Genomic DNA, 24,772 nt, shown 5'->3' with positions numbered 1-24,772 from the left:
TGTCAACCTAGTCAGTGGTCATCCTGAAAACCTGTTGGGGATCTTGACGGCCAGATAAGGAGACCCCTTGAGTTATACCCAGTTGTCGAAAGGATCCGTGATTTTCTGCAATGAAGGCAGAGTGCCAGAGTTATAGAACAGCAAAGAGAAGGATACCCCTGCAATCCAGGCAGTATTGTTCCCTCTTATTGCTGAAAAAAACTCTACAAAATGTCTATTTTGCTAATCATTGATTAATTAATGGTTTATTGATCTGAAATTTTGCATGGCACTGGAACTCATTCCAAGTTAAGTTTGGCAGTAATTCAGCCAAGTTACCACCAACATCGGTTACCTTTAGCACCACTTGTTCCAATGGGTTTACCACAGGATTACAAGTGGTGGTAGGGCAGTGTAATTCTCCCCATAACTCCATGGGCATTTTTGGCAGATGTACGGCTGGCAGAATTACTGCACAGTAAATCCACCATTTTTTGGAAGTAAAGTGGAGGATTTGCCTCCAGCACCAAGCTGGAGGTAAATACGCCACTTTTCCTCCAAAAATCTGCAGATTTACTGTGAGGCACTTCTGCCAGCGACAAATCTGTCAAATTAACAAATTACTTACCCCCTGGTAATGTTCTTTCTGATGGATGTTCTTCCCACACATTCCTCATCTTTGATATATCCGATAAACTGCTTGCAGCTTTGGAAACTCTTCGACAGCAGAGGGAGCTGTGCATCATTGACTCGAGGTCCCTCGGCGGCTTCCATCCCACTCTCGGCCGTGACCTCAAAGCTGGTATAAATATCATAAACTGCACCCGTTGCCTCAGTTATGTTTATCCGCACACAGCATGCTTCGAATGGTTGGATAGCCTCAGCGATTTTCAACTGTGTTTTTCTCGAAAACCCGAGATATGTCTATTCCAAAGTCCATATTCAAGAGGGGTGCAGACTGTGAATCGAAACTGTCAATTACAGATGCGCATAGGATATGGCTCTGGTGTATAGGGGTGGACCATAAGGTTGATAACTGTGGGTCTTGGCAGTTGATGACCGTTAAGGCCTTAAGGAGAGGAATGGGAAGCTTACCCTAGATAGGCCACCATTCAAATCTCTTTCAACTACCCCATCCAAAAAGAGATTGTCCAATGAAAAAAGCTCGAGGGACATCTCACCTCAGAGAGGTAAGAGCCCTCTAACCATTCCAAGCACTCCACATCAAGGAGTGATAGATGACATTCATCATCATCGTCTTCTCAACAAAATCGAGGAAGAGACCGCATCGCTCCCCTTCGTCGTCATACTCCTCACCCGACAGAAACAGTTAGGTCTTCCTAGCAAATCGGCTTGCAAAGCTAATTAATTTTGCCTACAAATGCTAGAGGTGTTCACGGGGGTGGCCCCTCCCAGCCTTTCAAAGGAACTGAAAAAGACTTCTGACCCAATTGCGCCTAGTAAGGCTGACAGGGAGTCTTTGATGACTGCTACTCATGCACCTATGAGCCCTGCAGGGAATTTGAGAAGCATACTCGAGAGGAGTCCAAAGATTGGACGATTCGAGAGAAGTGGAAGCCACAACCTCACTCTTCTGCTCCGTCAATGGAGTAGGTATCAAGCTCTTTGGCGTTGAGGGCTTCGAAGTCGAAACCATCACCATCTTCTTTTTTGGAAACCTCGAAGATTTTTCAATCTTTGTCGAAGAAAGACTTCTTTAGGTCTACTATTTCCATAACTGAAGAGGAAGAAAAAGAAGGAGGAATGTATTCTGTTTGAATTGGAGTTTGGTACACCAAATGTGCCTGAAGAGTTTATATCTGAGGAGTCTAGGTTGCAGAACCTAGTGGACTGCTCAAAAGATACCAGTCGGTTGTACACTTCTCCTGAAGTGGATTTTGCCTCTACAGATCATGCAGACGCTTATTATAGGTCTGCATTGATTAAAGTGGTGGAATACCTGGGCTGGGGTCCTCCTGTTAGAAATAATGTGCAGGGTGATCTAACGAACATCCTGGATAAGGGTCCTCCCAAGGATCCTGAGGCGATCGAACCGTTCAAAGCATGCTGTGTGTGGAAAATCAGAACTGAGTCAATGGGCGCGGTGCGTGCTATTTATACCAGAGTCAACGTCACGACCGAGAGCGGGATGGAAGCCACAGAGGGGCCTTGAGTCGATGACGCTCGGCGCCCTCTGCTATCAAAAAGTTTCCAAAGCTGCAAGCAGGATATCAGATATATCAAAGATGAGGAATCCACGAGAGGACATGATCCATTAGAAATTATAATTTGGCGGTGTGTGAAAAACTACGGCAATTCCGGTACAGCCAAAAAATTGGCGGTAATAGAATCACTGCCCCTTTTGTCTGAAAGCACCCGAGTTGTGAACACCGAAGCTGCATTCGCTTGGCTTTCCAACTGGCTACTAGGGGTTTCCAATGTCAAGCACTCTGAGATTGCTTAAATCTCAAGGGAAGGGGGTGTTCTAGAACATTGGACCAACTACTCGGAGCATTTCTTCTTCTCTGTGATCCCACAGATGCTTTGATCAAGTAACTTTAAATACCCCCTAGGAGGTGTTCCAACCTGGCAGTTTTCCGGTGCAGCAGGGTGGCAGAGACCCAACCCATTGTTGCCCAGCGGTAGTTTGGGGTTGATGTGCTGTCACTAGCTAAGAGTGGACACCAAGACCTCTCCACACCATCACCATGGCCCCACCGGTGCACACATGCCATGCCTACCTTCGGGTACTCCTCCATCCCGGACGATGTTTGGGTCACCGTAGACGAACTCGGGTCCAGGCAGAGTGTAGCACCTGGTCCGGACCTTTCCCACTTCTGTCCGCTGGAAGAGAAGCAAAGAAGCGTTATATGGGGGACCAAATGGGGCACAGTGGTCAAAGTGCCCACTGTGGAACCAAAAGCCCAGTGTTAAAGTCTGGCCTTTCATCTTCTTTGAAAGTTTAGATTGAAACATTGAGAATGCAATGCAGTGAGTAAACAACAAGCAGAATATAGAGAACTAGGGTCCAAATACCTAAGCAATTGCTCTAGCTGAGCATCGCTGTTCCTGCTTTAAATGTGAGCTCGTTTCCGAGAGAGCAGTTCTCTGCAGAACTCACGTTGGACAGAACTCTTCCCCTCTCCCCATTGTGAGCCACAATAAGTAGTTCCAGCGCAGGCAGTGTGCCCACCTCTTGCAACCACCGTCCCATTTATAACTTCCAGCTAGAGTCCCAAGGTCTTACCATTTGCCACCCCCAGCTCAGGCTTTTTTAGCCCAGCGACCCTTTTCCAAGGAGACCCTGGGCTGGAATAGGGAGAGATGATGCCTTTGTACGGGAAGCTGTGCTGTCCTGTTGCCTGCTGTGCAAGGCACTCTGCACACGTCACCTAGGATGGAATCAGAGAGTCGTGTGGATTAGTGCACCGCACCTCTGCCACTGAGTGGTCGACTCACCTGTGTGTGAGGTGTAAGCTCTGTCTGAGGTGACCACCGTGTGCCACCTCCATGCCACTGGATCACGTGGCAGTGCGTTTAAAGCTTGCGTATCTGCAGTATGGGATTGGGGGGCACTCGTATAGCGTTCAGGACGCTTCAAGGCGCCAAGGGGAGGAGGTGGGACATTAGGATGAAGGAAGGGGCTTCCATCACAGCCTCAAAACGGTGAAGTTGCCTCACTATGCTGACTGAGGAAAAGGCAAGCGACCCGGTGGTGGTGGTGGGTGTTAGTGAAGGGAGCATCATCTAATTGCAAGGAGCTTTCTCCTTTGGACATTCCCAAGGCATTAATCACTCCCCACATATAGCTCTATGCCCGGTCCTTCTTCAGACAAGGTCTGTTCGTTCAGACTATGATAGAGATGTGTAAATACCTTAGCTATGCCTGACTATATGGTAGCAGAACCATTCAGCGCCTACTTGCAAACCAGAAGAGTCTTTATGTGTTAGAACACACAACTTACTGGGGCCAGAACAGACTCCAAGAAAAAGTGTGCCACACAAACGTTCGCGTGTGACCTAATGCCTGTGTTTTAGAGAAAGAACCAAGAGAAAGAAGACCTGATGAGAAATAGAACAAGCATTGGCAATGCCAACAGTTTGGGCTTTTGTGTAGGCATGGCAAGGGCACTGGTCAGACAATGCCATGGTGGTATTAACTGCTCATTGATGGCAGCAGGTGCAACCTGGTGCATCCAATAGCAGTGCCTGGCAAATGCCTAATACTTGTACACATGTCAAAACTGTTGGCTTTGAAACTGTTGGCTTTGCCCATGCTTGTTTTCGACAGGACTTCAGTGGCGGTCGCTGAGAGTGCTTATAAATCGAGTGGCTTAAGGCAGACCTGGTTGACATTTTTATTACACCAGTAGCACGCTTACAGCACCAATTAAGTCATTAACTCGCTGAAGACGGCTTTGAAAAAAAACTAGTAAACACTTGGACTGGAAAGTTATTAGCATTTATAGAGCGCACTAAGCCCTGCGGCATCAAGGCGCTAGATAAAAATCAAGAACTCAACTTGACATAATAACTATCATTAACACAGCTTAACTGGTGCAGGATGTCTTGGGAGGATAGCTCAGGGGCACCCTTCTCGCCTAGGAAGCAAGATGACACGCACGTTACACATAACCTATCATATCATATAGTCTTGTGGGGTATGTACAGGAAGCATGTTTGTAGAAGAGGGATGCTTTGACCAGCTCTAGGGCTCTTGGGAGAAGAGCAGTGTTTTGAGCTGCTTGTGGAATGCCTAATAGGCTGGATTAAAGCGAGCTGAAAGAGTTCCCCTAAGGAGGTGTTTTGGTTACGGAGGGGCAGGAACTGAATGGCAATGGCCATATGGATTAGAATAGTCAATAAGTAGTCAATAAGTAGTGTGACAAATCGAGAGAATTCGTCCCTTCTCCCCAAGGAAGAGCCTCCCCCTTTGAGGCTAGAGTGGTGAGCCCGCTCTGCAAGACCTTCCCTAGAGGTCTGAGCAAATGGGACTTCCCTGGGATAGACTCCCCCTTTGGGGACAAGGACTCCTGTTCCTCTAAGGAACTCCTTAACCCTTCTCGCATGATGGCATACATGAAGCAGCCATAAAAACCAAGACTGGGCTGAAGACAATGTGAACATGCACCATAAGTATTAGAGAAAAGAAGCTGTCTCTTTAAGGATAAACCTCGCCTTCACTGTGACGAGGACATTTAGGGAGGAGACACGCCGAGATTAGGGATAGAGAGAATCATACGACAGCAGGGGAGGCCCCTGGTAGTGTAACGCAAGTGGGAGGCAGAGACAAAGGAAGATGCAGAGCCTGCGAAATTCAGAACGACTCTGAACTAGAGTACCAGACTCTGGGTACACAGTGTACAGAATCAGTGAGAAACGGAGGGTCCGAGAACCCAAATCCAGTTGGTGGCGTGACCACGAGTAGTTTGTGACAGGCAGGGATCCCAACCAACTACGCCGACACCAACCCACAGAGGTATTCACAATGGCACCGGTTGCCAGAAGGGACACTGGACTGTAGAACGAAGGAGAAGTGAGTGTTATGGGTCGTCGTTCACCCCCCTCTGTGCGCAAAACCCAGCCTCCTGCACCTCTAGCACTTCGACTCCCTAGTGCAACTACCAGAATGAAGAGGAGATCTGTGTCGCTCCCCAAAAGAATTCGGCATTATGCTGCCCCATTTCGTGCACGATGGCAGCTGCCGTGGAAGTTAGCGAATCGAAAACTACATTCCCCAGCAAACCTGGCTCCGTACGGTAGTTTGCCGGTAGAGCCTCGCATTGGCTTGCCCCGCCTCCCTCACTGACGTAGTCCATGGAGACAGCCAGGGCGCCGCTTCTGTTTACAGCTACTCCCGGCACTTAGAAGCTCCATCTTCAATTGCTGAAAACCTCCTTGTTCTTACGGATTCGACTCGGACTGTTTACTGGACCTTCTATTTGGAATACCCTTATTGAACTGCCTTCCCGTGTACCGAACCTGTTTTGCTTCACGGACCCCGCTAGAAAAGTTTGTCTTTGTTATTGTCCGCTAGTGTACCAGACCTTGCCTGCCTTCGACTTCCTATCTCAGGAATAGCCATCCCGACTGGCTGTTCTGCATCGCGCCAAACTTTACCTGCCTTCCACATACCTTCCCTGGAACTACCATCCCGACTGGTTGCTGTCATCATCCTTCGTTCATCAGTGGTAAGACTTTTGTTTCACAAATGGAACACTTGGAAAGCCCCTGGTTAATCCGTGCACTCAAGGACGCTCTGCAGCTGTGCACCATCCCGAATCCAGTGCGACCCTCGTGCCGCCCGGGTATTAGCATCCTCCTACTAACATTTCCTTTTTCTTATTTTATCCCTGTCGTTGTGTTCTAAGCTACTCAAAGCCTCCATTTAGTCTCCACTGGTAAGATCCTGTCCACCTCTTGAGTTGTGTCTTAATTTAAGCCAGTTAGATACTAAGTCTTATTATATTCCTAGGTGATTCCCGAATTGTGCTGCTCTTCTATCCTACGGGGGGAAAAAGCCCAGGTATTACATCAGTTAGTAAGGCTTACAGGGGACTACTGTTACCTTCGTGTTACTCACTTGTTATTCTTCCTTTACAGCCTGGTTCGTGGCGGTGCGCTTTCTCCCCGCCCTTCTGGGTGATCAGTCCCCTTGTCTGGTTAAATACAGCAAGTGGTCATATCATTTCGAAGGTCTTATTCCCTCACAGAGAGGAGGCTTGGGTAGAGGCCCTACCCAAAGCTCTTCAAGCAACTTCCTGGGTTTAGGATACTCCCCGGTTCCACGCACTCAGCTCACCGGTGAGTAACAAAAACAGAAGCCATGGATGAAGCTGATCCTTTGGCTGCTTTGTTTCGTTTGGTGTCTGAGTTACGATCTGACATGACATTAGCTCATGACGCCATGCATCAAAGGATCTACAGCTTACGGAGTATTCATAACCCCCCGACACTCGGGGTAGACATGGCGGGTGCGGCCGCTTCAGGTTCCGGTCTACCTTCAGCTTCCGCCTCTGGGTTCTCTGCGACCCCGGTTTTGATGGCCACTCAATTCCCGTTGGCCCCTCCGGAACGCTTTACGGGAGATCCAAAACAATATCGGACCTTCATGAATCAATGCAAATTGCATTTTTTGTGTCGGCCCACCGCCTTCCAAATTCCACCACCAAGGCAGCCTTTATTCTTTCCCATCTCGGGGGTACAGCGGCTGCGTGGGCCAACCCTTTGCTTGAGTCCAACAGCTACGTCCTCTATGACTGTGACAATCTTATATTGGCCATGAATAAGGTTTTTGATAACCGTTACAAATCTCAAGCATCGGACCTGGAGTTGTTGAGTCTACGACAAGGCTCTTCTTCTCTTTTTTCTTATCTTACCAGATTCAATCAGCTAGCTGCTGAGACAGACTGGCCTGAAGAGAGGAAATCAGCCGTATTCTACCAGGGGTTGTCCGAAGAACTAAAAGACATCCTAGCCACAGTACCGGTCGTTCCGACCTCCTTCGGTGAATTATTAGATTTGGTGTTGCAAATAGATGCCCGAAGGTCTGAAAGAAGAGGAGAATGTAAAACATCAATCCTTACCCCCGTTCCAGCAGATGTAGTTACTCCTTCTCTTTCGATGTCAGAACCCATGCAGATAGGGGCGGTGAGGGGTCCTTTGACTCAAGCCCAGCGTGAATATCGACATTCACATAATTTGTGCATGTATTGTGGTTCTTCAGAACATCAGTTGAAAGACTGTCCCAAAAGACCGGTCAAAAAGGCGGGAAACGCCAAATCCCGGCGATAGATAGAGTCCCTACGCCGGGAGTGTCTTCATTGGACTCACAGGGTTTTTTGTCTGCTCCTGTCAGTCTTCCTGTGTTATTTACCACGGCCGAAGATGCTACGTTCTCCTCCGTGGCTATTATAGACTCCGGAGCTACGGGGAACTATATGGACTTTGACTACGCTGCAAAAAACAAAGTGCCCATTCTACCAAAGGCTCAACCCGAGAGGGTCCATACTGTGGACGGTACGACTTTGGTGTCCGGTTTGGTTACACAGAACACTTCCCTTGTCAGCATGAAGACTGAAGACGGACATGTGGAATCGCTTTCATTCGATCTAATCAAAGCTCCTCAATACCAGGTCATATTGGGTATTCCATGGTTGCAACACCACAACCCTGCTATTGATTGGGTAAAGAAAAGTGTCCGATTCCCTTCTTTGGAGTGTAATGAAAACTGCTTTCAGGATACGTATGTATGCCCGGAGTCTTCCTGTCAAGCTATGGTGGCTTCCTTGTCTGTCATAGGTGCCATCGTTCGTGACGCTAGTAAGGACATCCCTTCTGAATACGAATCCTTTCGGGATGTGTTCGATAAGGGCAGGGCAGATCGATTACCGCCTCATAGGACCTATGATTGTCCAATAGACCTGTTACCTGGGGCCAAGATACCAGCCGGAAGAGTCTATTCCCTTACCTTACCAGAAGGCAAGGTTCTGAAGGAATACATAGATAAAGCCTTGGCCACAGGCTTTATTAGACCTTCCAAATCCCCAGCGGCATCTCCATTATTCTTTGTCCCTAAGAAGGAGGGGGACTTGCGCCCTTGTATAGATTACAGGGCATTGAATAATGTTACGGTTAAAAATCAGTACCCTCTCCCGCTGATGTCAGTGCTTCTAGATCAACTTGGTTCGTCAGTGGTGTTCACTAAACTTGACTTCAGGGGGGCCTATAATCTCGTTCGGATTAGAGCAGGGGACGAGTGGAAGACTGCCTTTAAGACACGGTATGGCTTATTCGAATACTTAGTGATGCCGTTTGGACTGTGTAATGCCCCGGCCACCTTCCAGGCCTTCATGAATGACATCTTCCATGATTATCTGGATCAATTTGTCGTAGTTTATCTAGATGATATCCTCATCTACTCATCCTCTATGAAAGACCACTGCGTACATGTGCGTCTTGTGTTACAGAGGTTGAGGGAGAACCACCTGTACGTCAAGGCAGAGAAGTGTGTGTTTAATTCCGCCGAGGTGGAATTTCTTGGTTATGACTTGACCAGTCGTGGAATTCGTATGATTCACTCTAAAGTTAAAGCGATTCTGGAATGGCCAGTTCCTGCCTCAGTTAAAGCACTGCAGTCCTTCTTGGGGTTCTCCAATTTTTATCGACGTTTCATCCATTCATTCTCGTCGATCTCTTCTCCTTTAACAGCACTGACCAGCTCCAAGAAACCATATGCATGGAATCCGGAGGCACAGCGGGCCTTTGAAATCTTGAAGACCGCCTTTTCGACAGCACCGGTCTTGCAACACCCGGACCCTCTCCTTCCCTTCCTAGTGGAGGCAGACGCCTCCGGTTCAGCTGTTGGGGCAGTACTGTCACAAGAATGTCCCGATTCAGGAGAAATCCATCCAGTGGCATATTTTTCCAGGAAATTGACCCCTTATGAACGCAATTATCCTATCACAGAACGTGAGTTATTAGCCATCAGGGATGCCTTTGCGGAATGGCGCCATCATCTGTTGGGGGCCCGTCATCAGGTTACCGTTTATTCGGATCATCGTAGCCTCCTTGCCTTCAAATCTATGAAGTGCCTTACGGCTCGACAAGCTCGTTGGCACCTATTCTTTTCCCAGTTTAACTTCGTCATCACATATAGACCAGCTCGCCTCAATGCCTGTGCTGACGCTCTTTCAAGGTTATCCCACGGTTCCTGTGTTTCTAAGGCTGATCGTCCCCTGCTGTTACCTGAAAGGGTGGTTTGTGCCTGCACTCCTCAGCCTTCGCTCCGTGCCCTTATATCATCTTGGGTGACCTCAAATGATGAGGAATGTGAATCATTGAATCTCGACATCGTACAAGGCTTGCCTTACATTCAGGGTCGTCTCTTTATACCTCCTGGAGAAGCACGTCTTCAAGCTTTAGCCTGGTCACACGATTCCTTGATGGCGGCCCGTCCGGGGCAGCAAAAGACGTTGGAGGCGCTGCGACGTTGGTCTTGGTGGCCGTCGATGTCTCGGGATATCATCGATTACGTAGCCTCTTGCTCTGTGTGTGCTCAATGCAAGGTCTCAAGATCCAAGTCTGTGGGCCTTTTGCGACCCCTTCCGGTGCCACATAAACCATGGTATATGGTTTCCATGGATTTCATCGTGGATCTGCCTCCTCTGAGCGGTTATGATACCGTCTGGGTTGTCATCGACTACTTCTCCAAGATGGCTCTGTTTGTTCCCTGCTCGGGGTTACCTTCGGCCCCCGTCCTGGCTTCTTTGTTTCTCAAACATGTCTTTCGTTTCTTTGGACTTCCCTCTATCATAGTATCGGACCGTGGCCTTCAGTTTACTTCTCGCTTTTGGAGGGCTTTGACTTCTTCATTGCACATCGACGATCGTTTCAGCTCTGCATACCATCCGCAAACCGATGGACAGACTGAGAGGGCTAACGCCACTTTGGAACAGTTCCTCCGATGCCTGTGTCTCCAATTTCAGTCTACCTGGTTAGAGACGCTCGCCCCTGCCGAATTTGCCTACAATAATTCGGTACACTGTGCCTCGGGTGTATCACCGTTTTTTGCCTTGTATGGATTCCATCCACGTTCTTTGCCCTTGGATCCGGCACTCCCCATTGACAACCCGGCCGCTCAGGCTTGTGTAAGAGAATTGGACTCAGTCCGTGAGGGTGTTCGATCCCATCTTCTTCTTGCACAGGAGAGAGCAAAAAAGTACGCTGACCGGCATAGGACTGCAGCTCCTGAATACAAAGTGGGCATGAATGTTTGGCTGTCTACGCGTAATCTTCGTATTCCTGGCAAACGTATGCTGCTCCCGAAGTTTGTGGGTCCTTTTCCCATTACGGAGGTTTTGAATCCTGTGGCGATGCGTCTTTCATTGCCAACTTCGTGGAAACTGCATCCTGTTTTCCACGTCAGTCTCCTCAAGCCTTGCCTTCCTTCCACGCGCCTACCTACGCGGCCTTGCGCTATTCGCGTGGATGGCGAAGATGAATATGAAGTTGCCGATATATTGGACTTCCAGCTCCGCAGGGGTCGGCCCTTTTATCTGGTCGATTGGAAAGGATATGGTCCTGAGGATAGGTCTTGGGAACCCTTGTGTAACATCCACTCGCCTGTACTCCTGCGGCGTTTCCATGCCCGCAAGGGGTTGCCGCCATCTTTGGGGGCGGATGCTGTTATGGGTCGTCGTTCACCCCCCTCTGTGCGCAAAACCCAGCCTCCTGCACCTCTAGCACTTCGACTCCCTAGTGCAACTACCAGAATGAAGAGGAGATTTGTGGCGCTCCCCAAAAGAATTCGGCATTATGCTGCCCCATTTCGTGCACGATGGCAGCTGCCGTGGAAGTTAGCGAATCGAAAACTACATTCCCCAGCAAACTTGGCTCCGTACGGTAGTTTGCCGGTAGAGCCTCGCATTGGCTTGCCCCGCCTCCCTCACTGATGTAGTCCATGGAGACAGCCAGGGCGCCGCTTCTGTTTACAGCTACTCCCGGCACTTAGAAGCTCCATCTTCAATTGCTGAAAACCTCCTTGTTCTTACGGATTCGACTCGGACTGTTTACTGGACCTTCTATTTGGAATACCCTTATTGAACTGCCTTCCCGTGTACCGAACCTGTTTTGCTTCATGGACCCCGCTAGAAAAGTTTGTCTTTGTTATTGTCCGCTAGTGTACCAGACCTTGCCTGCCTTCGACTTCCTATCTCAGGAATAGCCATCCCGACTGGCTGTTCTGCATCGCGCCAAACTTTACCTGCCTTCCACATACCTTCCCTGGAACTACCATCCCGACTGGTTGCTGTCATCATCCTTCGTTCATCAGTGGTAAGACTTTTGTTTCACAAACGGAACACTTGGAAAGCCCCTGGTTAATCCGTGCACTCAAGGATGCTCTGCAGCTGTGCACCATCCCGAATCCAGTGCGACCCTCGTGCCGCCCGGGTATTAGCATCCTCCTACTAACATTCCCTTTTTCTTATTTTATCCCTGTCGTTGTGTTCTAAGCTACTCAAAGCCTCCATTTAGTCTCCACTGGTAAGATCCTGTCCACCTCTTGAGTTGTGTCTTAATTTAAGCCAGTTAGATACTAAGTCTTATTATATTCCTAGGTGATTCCCGAATTGTGCTGCTCTTCTATCCTACGGGGGGAAAAAGCCCAGGTATTACATCAGTTAGTAAGGCTTACAGGGGACTACTGTTACCTTCGTGTTACTCACTTGTTATTCTTCCTTTACAGCCTGGTTCGTGGCGGTGCGCTTTCTCCCCGCCCTTCTGGGTGATCAGTCCCCTTGTCTGGTTAAATACAGCAAGTGGTCATATCATTTCGAAGGTCTTATTCCCTCACAGAGAGGAGGCTTGGGTAGAGGCCCTACCCAAAGCTCTTCAAGCAACTTCCTGGGTTTTGGATACTCCCCGGTTCCACGCACTCAGCTCACCGGTGAGTAACAGTGAGAAACTGGTGAGGTGACGTCAACAGAGAAGACAGACGAAAAAGAGAAGCCAAGAAAGTCCTGAGCGACCACAGACCAGGAGACATTGCCCCCTAAAGAGAGAGTAAATGGGGAGAACAGGAGGACCTGCAGCCCAAAAGGGAATCATTATACTAGTGGAGATGCTCATCCCAGTGAAACTGTTGAAATTCAAACCGCAAAGTTGATCAATCTGAACTGTAACAAAATCAGAGGAAATGTCATACTTAAACCTGAGAAAGAGAATATTGATCAGTGGATAAGACTACACTAGGAAGAGGTGAGAATGTCACAAGAGGGATTATTTGGAGCATAGTGGAAACAAAAGACTCTGAAATACGAACAAGACACATAGAAAAACAAATAGATGAGCAAGATAATTCTAAGAAGGGGACATAATAGTAATCCTGAAGGGATAACCCAGTCAAGAAAAGATCCCAAGGTCGTACACAACAAAACTATGTGGATGTTAGAATCAAACAAACTTCACGGGAAAATAATACCACAAGATAAGGGAAGAGCCAAAGACCGTATCCAAGAATTGTAAGCCCTGATACAGAAGGTGGCTAGAGACTATTAAAAAATAAGATATTAAAATAACTTTAAAGCAAAGCAGAGCCCTGCTTCATTAGGAGAAGAGAGTCATTCTCCGGGACTTAGTTTGTTTTCAATAGTGGTAGGGTGAGATCGAGTTAGTTTTTTGGGAAGTGGACTTTCTTTTGATTAGGACTTTTCCTGGGCTGCTGACGAGCACCTTAGTTAATTATATAGCTAGAGAACATCCCATAGTTATAGGGAGAGTTAGGCTTTCTTATTATCAATTAATAAACCATTGTTGGAAATGTCTTCAGAGTGTCCACGTACATCTTCTGACACACCAAAGTGGGCAAATAACCAAACAACAACTACAAGCTGTGTGTCCCTCCTCAGGTGCCATTTCTCCCTATCTGTCCTGTAATGCAATAGTTTCGGCTTATAAACCCAAACTATAAAAGCATACATCTGAAAATACAAACAAGATTGCAAACAAAGAAAATATAACTATTAAGCTACTATTTAAACAACGTGCATTAAAAGAAAGACACACTCAATAGGGTTGAAACTTGTCACTTTGTTCTCCTCTACACATTTTGACAATAGGTAGAACTGTTAAAATTTACGAGAAAGTTAAAACTAAGATCTTTTTCTTAAGACGTTCCAGAAATGGACACCATTCCAACATTGGAGAATAGTATTTATAAATAATTTCAAGTTGCCTAAAAACTCTAACTTTGATCGAAATTAGCCCAGCATGATAAAAGAATGATACATGGATAAACTCATCGCATTGAAACAAGCTGATAAATATGGCGGCTTATTATATTGGATGCAAATTACTACGAACAAGAATGTGAACAATGAAATGACCCCAGTATCTATATGGGAATCAATACAGATCTCATTAATTAATTGATAAAGACTATTACCAAAATTCTGGAAACTGGAGAATCAGAGAAATAGAAAAATGAAAAAGCAAAAGGCACATTTACCAGTCTTTGATCCCCTGATTCCACTTGTTTACATTGTAACTAACATAGCTAAGCATCCTACTACCCCCACCAGCCCCCACAGAAAGTATTTGTCAGCTACTGGGTACCTATATTGATAATTTTCTTCAATTTCTAAATAAAGATACTACTCAACTTTTTACAGATCTTCACAAAGGTGATAACCATTAAGTTTCAGGATATCATGTTCTCTATTTATGTTCAATGTTTATATACATAAATACCACACAAATAAAGAATTGGGACAACTGTCATGCGCTCCTCACGCATGCCTCCTTGGCGTATATGGAGTAGCTGGCGACTACACCGCCATTAGAATGCTCCACTCCCTTCCCTCTACTTCCTGTTTGACCGTGCTAGTGTTTTCTGTATTTCTGTTTTTCTGTATTTAACCACGTCCCTTTTTTCGTACCGGCGCGTTGCAACCCACTTACCAGACATTTGGTCGAAAAAAAAAGGTTGACAGGACAACTGGTCAACACCATTTGGTCGAAAACCAAATGGTCACATTTTTTTTTTTAGTATTTTCACTTTTTTTTTTGGGGGGGTCCTGGGGGGTCCCCACCAACCCCCCTTTTTTTCTAAAAAACCCTTTTTTTCCCTAAACGAAAACCTAAAAATATATATATATAAATAAAAAGAAATTCGACCATTTGGCTTTCGGCCAAATGGTGTCGACCATTTGTCCTGTCTACCTTTTTTTTTTACCAAATGTCAGGACACCTTGCAACCCATCGCTTTTGCTTCAGGTGTTCGCACTTGTACTTTTCATGCTTTTTGGCTAGCTTTGCCTTCCTGGGTTTCGTCCCGCTCTTCTTTGCCTTTTGCTCCTCTCTGTACCCTGTCCTCCACTTCTTTTGTTTACCGCTATTTGTCTTTTCCTTTCTGTTACTCGGCTATGGTTGGCTCCTCCCCTTCTACTCTGAATACTGTTACTCTGAACTTTTCTGTCACCCCTTTACTTTTTTCGGTCCTTTCTTACCTTCCTTGCGGTTTCCTTACTTCGCGGTTATTCACCTGTTCTTCCTGTTCCTTAGCTGCTTTCTCTTCTTTCTCGCTTTGGTTCCTTCTGTATCCTGTTAACGTTTGGGTCTTCCCTCTTTCCCATCTTGCTTACTGACTTATACATTTGGGCGGAGTCTCCGCTTGGCAGACCCTGTCTACCGCCTGCTCTTTGGTGTTGGCTCACCTCGTTCCAGGGGGAAGTAGTGAACTATTAAATACTCTCCTAGGTCTCTGCTCCACCTTACATCCGTTGCTGGACAAAGCATTTTGGCTATCTACTGCAAAATCAGACATTGGAGATTATACCTACCATCCAACACTTCACGTCAAGGATTGATTTAATATCAACAATAAGAGAGTTTTTTTTAGTTTTTAGCTTTTTTCCTCTCGCTGGCTCTCTCGGGAGGGGGTCCTCTGTCCCCCTGTCTCTCCAAGGTGACAGAGTGGCTTCCACCAAAGGGAGGCCATATCTCTTCTCAAAAAAGAAACCCAAACCCCAGAAAAAGAAGGGTCGCAGACAGAAACCCACGCCCGAAGATTCTGGTGAGGAGGAGGGGGATCGGGATGTGAGTTTATTTCAACCTGAGAAAGCTAATTCTGACTGTTTGGAACGCCAAAATAAACCCGCAATGACTACTGCAGAACAAAACCAAGAACTACTCACTGCAGTGCAAGGACTTTAACAAGAGGTCCAAGCTCTCAAGGCTGAAAACGCTACCCTCAGGCAGATGGTAGGCAATAGAGACCATTTACGAACCAAACTACCTCCCATGTCCTTGGCCTCTGGTAAATATGATGGTTTGCCTCGCAAGTTCAAAGAGTTTATGGCAGCATGTTATGTTGTACATTTCACTTTCCGACCCCAATCATACGCCTCTGACCAAGCCCGCATGGGATTCCTAATCTCTAACCTAACTGGGAATGCCTTAGCTTGGGCTACTCCACTAGTCACCAGTGCTGGTCCTTTGTTACAAGATTACAGTGTTTTCACAGCACAATTCAAGGAGGCGTTTGAAGGACAGGAATCTGCTCAAGTTGCCAGCTAACAATTATTGGATGTACGGCAAGGCAGTTCCAATATATCAGTGTTCAAACAAGTTGCCGCAGAGACAGGATGGCCAGAGACTGCCCAATACACAATTTTCCGGCGTTGACTCAGAAGAATTGAAAGAAGAATTGGCTCGGGTTCCAAGACCCGCCACATTGACAGACCTGTGGTCCACCGTCCTACAGTTGGATTTCCGTCTTTCCGAGAGACAGTCAGAACGGCGAAAAGGGCCGGAGTCTTCTGGTAACCTACAAATCAACCCTTCCGACCTCCTCCTCACCTCAACAACCTAAAGAAAAACCAATGCAGATTGCACCCACTCTAGGTCCTCTAACCACAGAAGAACGAAAGAGGCAAAGGGACAACAATCTGTGTATGTATTGTGGCTCCGACCACCACCGGTTCAGGAACTGTCCTGAAGTCCCACCTCGGCAGCCAGGAAATGGCCGTCCTCGGAACTAATACACTACGCCACTGTGCAAGTGGTGACAGAACCCTCTCAGCCCCCTACAACCTTAGGGGTACATTCCATACCCACTTATCTATGTCTATACAGCGAGGTATTCCAGGACAAGGATCCCCAGGAATTGCCTCCCCATCGGCCTTCGGGCCAATGTTGTTTTTCCTTATTTAACCACGCCCTTTTTCGTACCGACGCGTTGCAACCCATCGCTTTTTCTTCAGGTGTTCGCACTTGTACTTTTCATGCTTTTTGGCTAGCTTTGCCTTCCTGGGTTTCGTCCCGCTCTTTGCCTTTTGCTCCGCTCCGTACCCTGTCCTCCACTTCTTTTGTTTCCCGCTATTCGTCTTTTCCTTTATGTTACTCGGCTACGGTTGGCTCCTCCCCTTCTACTCTGTATACTGTTACTCTGAACTTTTCTGTCGCCCCTTTACTTTTTCCAGTAATTTCTTATCTTCCTTGTGGTTTCCTTACCACACGGGTATTCGTCTGTTCTTCCTGTTCCTTAGCCGATTTCTCTTCTTTCTCGCTTTGGTTCCTTCTGTATCCTGTTACCGTTTGGGTCTTTCCTCTTTCCCTTCTTGCTTACTGAATTATACATTTGGGCGGAGTCTCCGCTCGGCAGACCCTGTCTACCGCCTGCTCTTTGGTGTTGGCTCACCTCGTTCCAGGGGGAAGTAGTGAACTATTAAATACTCTCCTGGGTCTCTGCTCCATCTTCCATCCGTTGCTGGACAAAGCATTTTGGCTATCTACTGCAACATCAGACATTGGAGATTATACCTACCATCCAACACTTCACGTCAAGGATTGATTTAATATCAACAATAAGAGAGTTTTTTTGAGCTTTTGGCTTTTTTACGCTCGCTGGCTCTCTCAGGAGGGGGTGGTCTGTCCCCCTGCCTCTCCAAGGTGACAGCGTGTCTTCCACCCAAGGGAGGCCACATCTCTTCTCAAAAAAGAAACCCAAACCCCAGAAAAAGAAGGGTCGAAAATAGAAACCCAAGCCCGAAGATTCAGGTGAGGAGGAGGGGGATCTGGATGTGAGTTTATTTCAACCCGAGAAAGGTCATTTTGACAACAACTGAATGGCCACTATTTAAAAAGGAACTTATTGCTGCACAGAGAAAAGCCTATCAAAATTAATCAACATCATAAACTAGAACAGTATCTCGACATAAACGGTCCTATGTCCAAATCTCAACTACTCCAATTGGATCAGTGATGGCAAATTCTCAAGCAAATGCTTCTCTGTTTAGATTCAAAACATTTTGGGAAACAATCCCTGGAGGATGTGTATCTAAGTAATTGTTAAAACAACAACGCTGTTTTTGGGGGGGGGGTCATGCTGAGCAGATACTAAAATGGCTGTCTGACTGTGAGCTCCAGCGCTGGCGAACATCCTTTATTAAATAAATCCCACATTGAGCCTCATAGCCGAGAAGCAGCTGTGGCGGACTGGAGGGGATACCGCTGGGAATATTGTGTCTGCTCCATGGACGCATCAGAGCTTTCTAAAGTCTGCACGAGGCCCTGTGGCTTTGCGCGCTGTGGGTGCAGGTGCTGAGCCGTACGCAGCTCCAATCCTAGTTGGGTGCGGCTGCTGACTGAAGCTGCTGCTTGCTGCGGCCTGAGGGACCCGGGTGTTTCAGGTTAGGAACCCAGTGTCATCCCTGGTGCTTTGATCGCACTGTTAATAACTCACTGGACTCTCTTATAAACCTGCCGGACTGTGTGCTGAGTTTCCCCCTGCTTTGTAGTGGGCTGCCTGGGGGGTTTTGATGCCTTTAGAGGCCACATCTTCTGCCTTGCCTGGAGAGCCTCCTGCTGCTGAAAATCCACGGGGACAGAAAATCCAAAGGCACCCAGCGTGCCCACTGGACAGCCAATCCACAGGGACAGAAAATCCACAGGAGCCCAGCATGCCCACTGGACAGAAAATCTACTGGACAGAAAATCCACAGGAGCCCAGTGTGCCCACTGGACAGAAAATCCACAGGGACAGAAAATCCACAGGTGCCCAGTGTGCCCACTGGACAGAAAATCCTGAGGAGCCACTGGACAGAAAATCCACGGGGACAGAAAATCCAAAGGCACCCAGCGTGCCCACTGGACAAAAAATCCACAGGGACAGAAAATCCACAGGAGCCCAGTGTGCCCACTGGACAGAAAATCCACAGGAGCCCAGCGTGCCCACTGGACAGAAAATCCACAGGGACAGAAAATCCACAGGCGCCCAGTGTGCCCACTGGACAGAAAATCCTCAGGAGCCACTGGACAGAAAATCCACAGGAGCCCAGTGTGCCCACTGGACAGAAAATCCACGGGGACAGAAAATCCAAAGGCACCCAGCGTGCCCACTGGACAGAAAATCCACAGGGACAGAAAATCCACAGGAGCCCAGCGTGCCCACTGGACAGAAAATCTACTGGACAGAAAATCCACAGGAGCCCAGTGTGCCCACTGGACAGAACATCCACAGGAGCCACTGGACAGAAAATCCACAGGAGCCACCGGACAGAAAATCCACAGGAGCCACTGAATAGAAAATCCACAGGAGCCCAGCGTGCCCACTGGACAGAAAATCCACAGGGACAGAAAATCCACAGGCGCCCAGCGTGCCCACTGGACAGAACACATTTTGCTTGGACTATTCAGAGCAGCGTTTACTTTGTGGAGAACCCGCTTGGGCATGTGGGCCTCGCTGGCATTTTCCCATCATCAGAAGAGCACATGATCTGGCTAAAGAGCGCGTGCCAGGCGTTCTGCTGATGCACCTCAAGTGCTCATAATGCCAAGAATCTAAACATATTTCAGAAGGCTGCGCCCCGTGCTAGAAAACACGGACACAAGCTGTCATTACACTAGACCCGTTTTGGCCACTTGGAACGCCCATACCCCACGCACCTTCATTCTATTTCTGATATAGACTTGCTTGAATGTGCAGAATGGTGCAATCATGCCACGTGACTCTGGGCCTTTTGGAAGGCACACTTCCTTACAGTGTGTGATGATTGTAGGCAGGATACAGAGCAGTGGCCATTCACAGACTCTGAGCTCAATTAGATAAAGGTTCCCTTGCTTCTCTATATTTCTACATCCCGAGCCCTGTAGATCGCAACTTTGCAAATATACTTGAAGGAAAAGTGGCACTGCTGGAAGTTCCTGTTGAAGTTAGATAGTTAGATTGGGGTTATACTATATACTCGGCCAGTTCCTTGCTCGCGCGAAGGACCTCCTATTTGCTAGCAGATGTCCTTTGCAGCAGCTAATCCCAACTGTTACTTCTCAACTTTTGTTTAAATCCCTGGACTGGACACCATGAGCCGGCAGAGGTCCCCAGTTCCTTTGCCAAATGCAATACCTGGCAGCAGTGGACTGGCCTGCTGGCCGGGAACGCTGGAGATTTCCTGGTAGACCTCTTTAGTGAGGTCCCCCTGGTTTTCTGGTCCTCTTGGACTCTTCCTAGCGCAAGATCCCCTTTCCTTCCATCGCCACTCATCCCCCAGATCCCTTTGGAGCAACGCATGTGTTATGAAGCGTCCAGCGTGCTATTCCTCACTTTTAACAAATGTATATTCTGCTACTTTATCATTAAAATACATAAAGTCTATGTTGGGAGAAACGTTCTTTAAAATGAACACTTTTCACCCATCCCTCCACTTATTCTTGGGGGAGAAACCATCCAAACCCTAATAAGAGGAGTTCGGCTGCACCCTACATTCACTCACATAATACGGGGTCATCCACATTTCAGCCCCCACCCTCCGATTCCGGGTTGCGCCCCCTTGTACATTAGCGAGACCTACAATCATTTGTTTCACCATAAAGGAGACAGCTCAACGTTGTTTTTCATGATCTTTAAATATCCCTCTACAGATAGCCAAACATATATACATAAAATTCCAAATCAGACCGAATAGACTGAGAATGAAGAAGCTCGCCTTCGGGAGCCGAAGGAGTGACGCGGCCACTCCTTTGCTGGATTTGTAATCTGCCCATCCTGTGTGATCTTTGGTCAGGCACCATATACTCCCCTATGCCTTAACTTGCTCTCTGGCAGAAGTGAGAAACAGACTGCCTCATATGAGAAACTGGATCCCTACATCAGATCATGCGCCTTCCATTGGAGTGTGCCTTCTTAAAGCAGCAAGAAATCAAAGTTTTTTTGTTTTTTTACCACAATGCATGACTCGATGTAGTAACCTGTCCACCTCCACCCCCAGCCACTCCCACCTGGAGCTGTAGTTAACCTGGGGGCTCAAAGTGCCACTGGTGGCCAGTGTTTAGGGAGGCGGAAAAGTCAGGCCAGCCTCTACGAGTGTTTGAAGGAGCCGCAACCAACGACGAGGCCCTGGACATATGCACACACAATGAGTAGGTGACCAGATGACTCCATGTCACCAGGGGCACCTTGTCTCTGGGATTTCATTTCTTCATCAATTGCCTTCTGGGAGTAGTAGTTTTATGCCTTTGTAATTGAATGAAATAGACTGAAGTAAAAGCAAATCCCAGCACTGGAGCAGGCTGTCCCCCAATGACATGGAATCATCTGGTAACCCCAAGAGTAAAATAATACAATCTTAGCCAAGTTATTTATAATTGAAATAACATTTATTACCAAACAATACACACATGATGCAAACCAGATTTCAGGAAACTAGACCAAATTACAGGCAAGAGGAACTGGTTCAGGGGGAAATCCCCACACCCAAAAAATGGAAAAGTCCAGATCCATGAAAAAGCACTGCTTATGAACAGATATCACAACGAGGGATAAACACGGACATCTCAATATTTCCACTGCTCTCTCTCTGATTACAGGCTTGTTTTCAGGTTCTAACGGGTGATGACGTCAACAATGTCAAAATACTCTACAAGACCTAAGGTAGACTGGGATTGGTTAGTAAGGTAGGCTGCATATAGAATCTATATGGGGTAAGCATTTTCATTGGCTCTACACTATCTGGTGGCTCCACCTATGACCACCTCCTAAATGTTGCAAATACAGGCATGTCTGCTTAGTGCATTATAACTGGACAGTGCAGCAAAGTGTGAACTAGTGCGGACGGTGGGTAGGGATTGGTCAGTGAGGGTTGGGATGAAGCCTGCGGATCCCACACTGTGACCCTGCCTAAAGTCTCCTCCCAGGTGGCCTGGCGAAGGCCGACGCTTCCTGATCCCATCCCTGGGGGTGGTGTACTGCGGGAGGATCACCTGGGTGGAGACAAGACCCAAAGTAGTGAGGAGATTCTGTGGGGTGAGACACAGTATTTTTCTTCTAACAGGGAGACTCTTACTACTGTGCCAGAGGAGCGTATGGCTTATCATTTTAATGTCTCCCAGCCTCCTGTTAAATCCAAGGCGGAAACCCCTAAGGTTGTAACACCAAAGCATATTATACCTAAAGAAAGACTCCTTTTAGTTTCTACAATTAAAAGCCCTCCTCAATTCCAACAGTACACTACAAGAGATTGTGGAAATGCTGTCTTCTTTGAACCACCTTCCTCTATAAAAAATTAAATCCTACAGCCCCTCTGTTAAAATTACTAAGGGAATTAAATCTACCCTTAAAAGTAATCAAGTAGTGGAAAAACCTAGCTTTGATTAATTAAACTACATGTCCCAGAATCCTAGAGGGACTGCGACGAGGAAGAGGGCTGAAGAGGCATGTGATGTAGTAGTCAGGCAATAAGGCCTAATAGCCATTGCAAGGGTCAGGTCAGGCACGTCACTTAGGGGTCACCAGAGGTCACAACTGCGACCTCTGAGGTCTCCCTTGCGACCTCGGTTTAAGAAAAAAAAAGAAAAAAAAAACTTTTCTTTTTGTTGTAATGTAGCCTCCTTGGCTGTGGCCAGCACCATGTGGCTCTTTACTTCTGGAGTGGCTGGCTTTCTTTTTCAGGCCCCTTAAAAATAAGAACAGGTGTGCCACAAGTCTAACACTTTCAGCACTGGCCCTAAATAAGAAAGAAAAGGAATACAAAATAATGAGTCTTTCTGGAATTCTATACAATAATTGCTAGACTCATTAAAGGTTTATTTCAGGCACACTTCAGGGGGTGAGTCACTGATTTAGTCTGTTCTTAAATGCCTCAGCTCAGCCTTTCATCCTTCTGAGGTTGATAAATGAGTACCAACACAAGTTGGGTGAAATTAGGTGTATATTTTTTCTATATAAAGCGCTTAAGCGTAAGTGCTATATAATAACACATCATTATCATTTGGTCATAGACGTCTGCTGGCATTCACAGTAATTTGGTAATATGGGCCTATACGCACTGATCTTAACGATACATATGGGGATCCATTCCTGTATGAAATGTACATCACATTATAGTGATATCGTAACCATATTTTTCGTAGTGTACAATGCTATGTGATGCCACTCCCTGTTTTGTCAACGGGTGAAAGGTCGTGTTCCATAGCTTCCTGCGATATCACTTTGGGGTGGGTCAAATGACATCACTTCATGTGATGTCATCAGGGGGTCAAAGGTTGTGTGGTGTCACTTCCGCTTCCCCTGGCATTTTGGTGAAATGGCGTCCCTGGGTCAGGTAGTTGAAACTAATGGCTCACACCTGAAGTCAGTTGCCAAACCAGTGAGGCATAAAAGGCCCCAGAAGAAAAGGAAAGAAGGAAGGAGCAGGAGTTGGAAGGATGGCAGCAGTAGTAGAAGAGGAGAAGCATGAGGCTGGCAATTCACAAGGAAGTGGGAGCACAGAAGGGACGCCGGAACATGGAGACATGGAGGCAGCAGATTTCACCTGCAAGTTCTGAGAGGGTCCTGTGTTCTAAAAACTGGTATGGCCATGGCTGCACTGTGGAAAATGTGCTGAGAGTGAAGTTTTCCCCATGTGCGCTGGGTTGCTGTGATTGCAGACCCATGACCTTGCTGAAGCCTGAGGCCCGAAAAGCAGAAGGCAAGCCGAGGGACTGAGGAGTAATGAGACTCCCAAGCAACGTGGCTGGACCGGAGACAACCATGCTGCAGAAGGGTGTGGGTTCCAAGTGTGCCCAAAGCAGTAGTAGAAGCTAAGAGAGTGAAGCAGCCCGCAACCGCAGTGTTCCTGGAGCCGGGTTGAGAAGCTCAACGTTCAGGCTCACTCAGCAAGCCTTGCCGGTAAATGTAAAGTCACTTGCGGATACTTGGAAGCGAGTAAAAGCTGTCCGTTATTCTGAAATCCTTTCTAACAATGGAAATGTAGCGCACACAGTAATGGTGAAAGCCATAGTGTTTGCGTAAGAAGTAAAGCACATTATTTCCATTGTTGAACATTTCCTTCTGTTGCCGGAGTGGTCGCGTGTCCTTAATTGAGAATGGAACAGCTGTGAAAACCATTCTGAAAACATAAACGTAGACTTTCACAAGAGTTACAAGTGAATACAGCATCAAAGGAAGATCGCATGTGGCCAATTGTGTTTCCCGAGAGAAGTCCGAAATCATCTCCGGGAAAATATCTGGGAATGCAATTACTTGCAGTCTTTTAAGGTTACAGAGCTACCTTAATGAGTGGTCATGTGTGGCTAAATACATTTTGCCTTTGAAGACTGAACCTTGTAGCGTCCTGAACAATCATTCTTTATTACTAGAAGCACCTGTACTAACGAGGAGAACAAGGCTAACCCAAGCCAAGAGGCAAACACGTTTCATACTGGAATAAAGCTTTTACCTGATCTATGAAATTGTTAATGGTCCAGTGACCCCTGATACAAGTGTGGTCTTACTACCTGTAGCTGATAGAGTGGTACTACAGCTTCTGGGTTGTTGCTGGAGCAGAGAAGGTGCGAGTAAAGCCGGGCAACGGGAACTGGGTGCTTGTTAGAAATATAAAGGAAACAACCTGTAATGCTGAAGACTGCTGAAGCTGAGAGGAAGTCAGAACCTGGGGCAGAAGCAGGTTATAATTGCGGCAGTGAGACAGACGGAAGAGGCAAAGAGGCTGCCCTTTTCTTGGAGCATAGAAAGGAAGAGTGTCTTTCCTACCTGTAGAGGCTGAAGTGTCTTGTCGTTACGTGACAAAGACTTTTGAAATACTGAATAGTAGTAACTAGATTTTTTGGCAGTCAGACAGACAAAAGAGGCAAAGAGGCTGCCCCTTTCCGAAGATGTTAGGAAACATTTCCGTTAGGTGCAATTTTCCCTCCATTTGTGGACCCCCAAACATTTTGCTTTTGTTTGGCTTACCTAGCATGACTTTTTTCAGTGGAGAACAGCCGTCAGCTGCCCTCCTCTGGACATTCGCTCACTTGT

The 24,772-nt window shown here is 47.1% G+C and overlaps 1 protein-coding gene across 1 annotated transcript in view; it reads right to left on the bottom strand.

Moving 5' to 3' along the window:
- The window catches only part of CFAP77 (cilia and flagella associated protein 77), a 1,107,248-nt gene that overhangs the window by 651,716 nt on the left and 430,760 nt on the right, over positions 1-24,772 (bottom strand). Inside the window, exon 2 of the mRNA XM_069609309.1 lies at positions 2,721-2,823. Coding sequence (XP_069465410.1) covers positions 2,721-2,823 — 103 coding nt within the window. The remainder of the gene's footprint in view (positions 1-2,720; positions 2,824-24,772) is intronic.

The sequence above is a fragment of the Ambystoma mexicanum genome, chromosome 8, assembly GCF_040938575.1.
Source record: "Ambystoma mexicanum isolate Mex_15411 chromosome 8, UKY_AmexF1_1, whole genome shotgun sequence".
Classification (NCBI taxonomy): domain Eukaryota; kingdom Metazoa; phylum Chordata; class Amphibia; order Caudata; family Ambystomatidae; genus Ambystoma; species Ambystoma mexicanum.
Note: the sequence above shows the minus strand (reverse complement) of the source record. Positions and strands in the feature narration are given on the sequence as shown.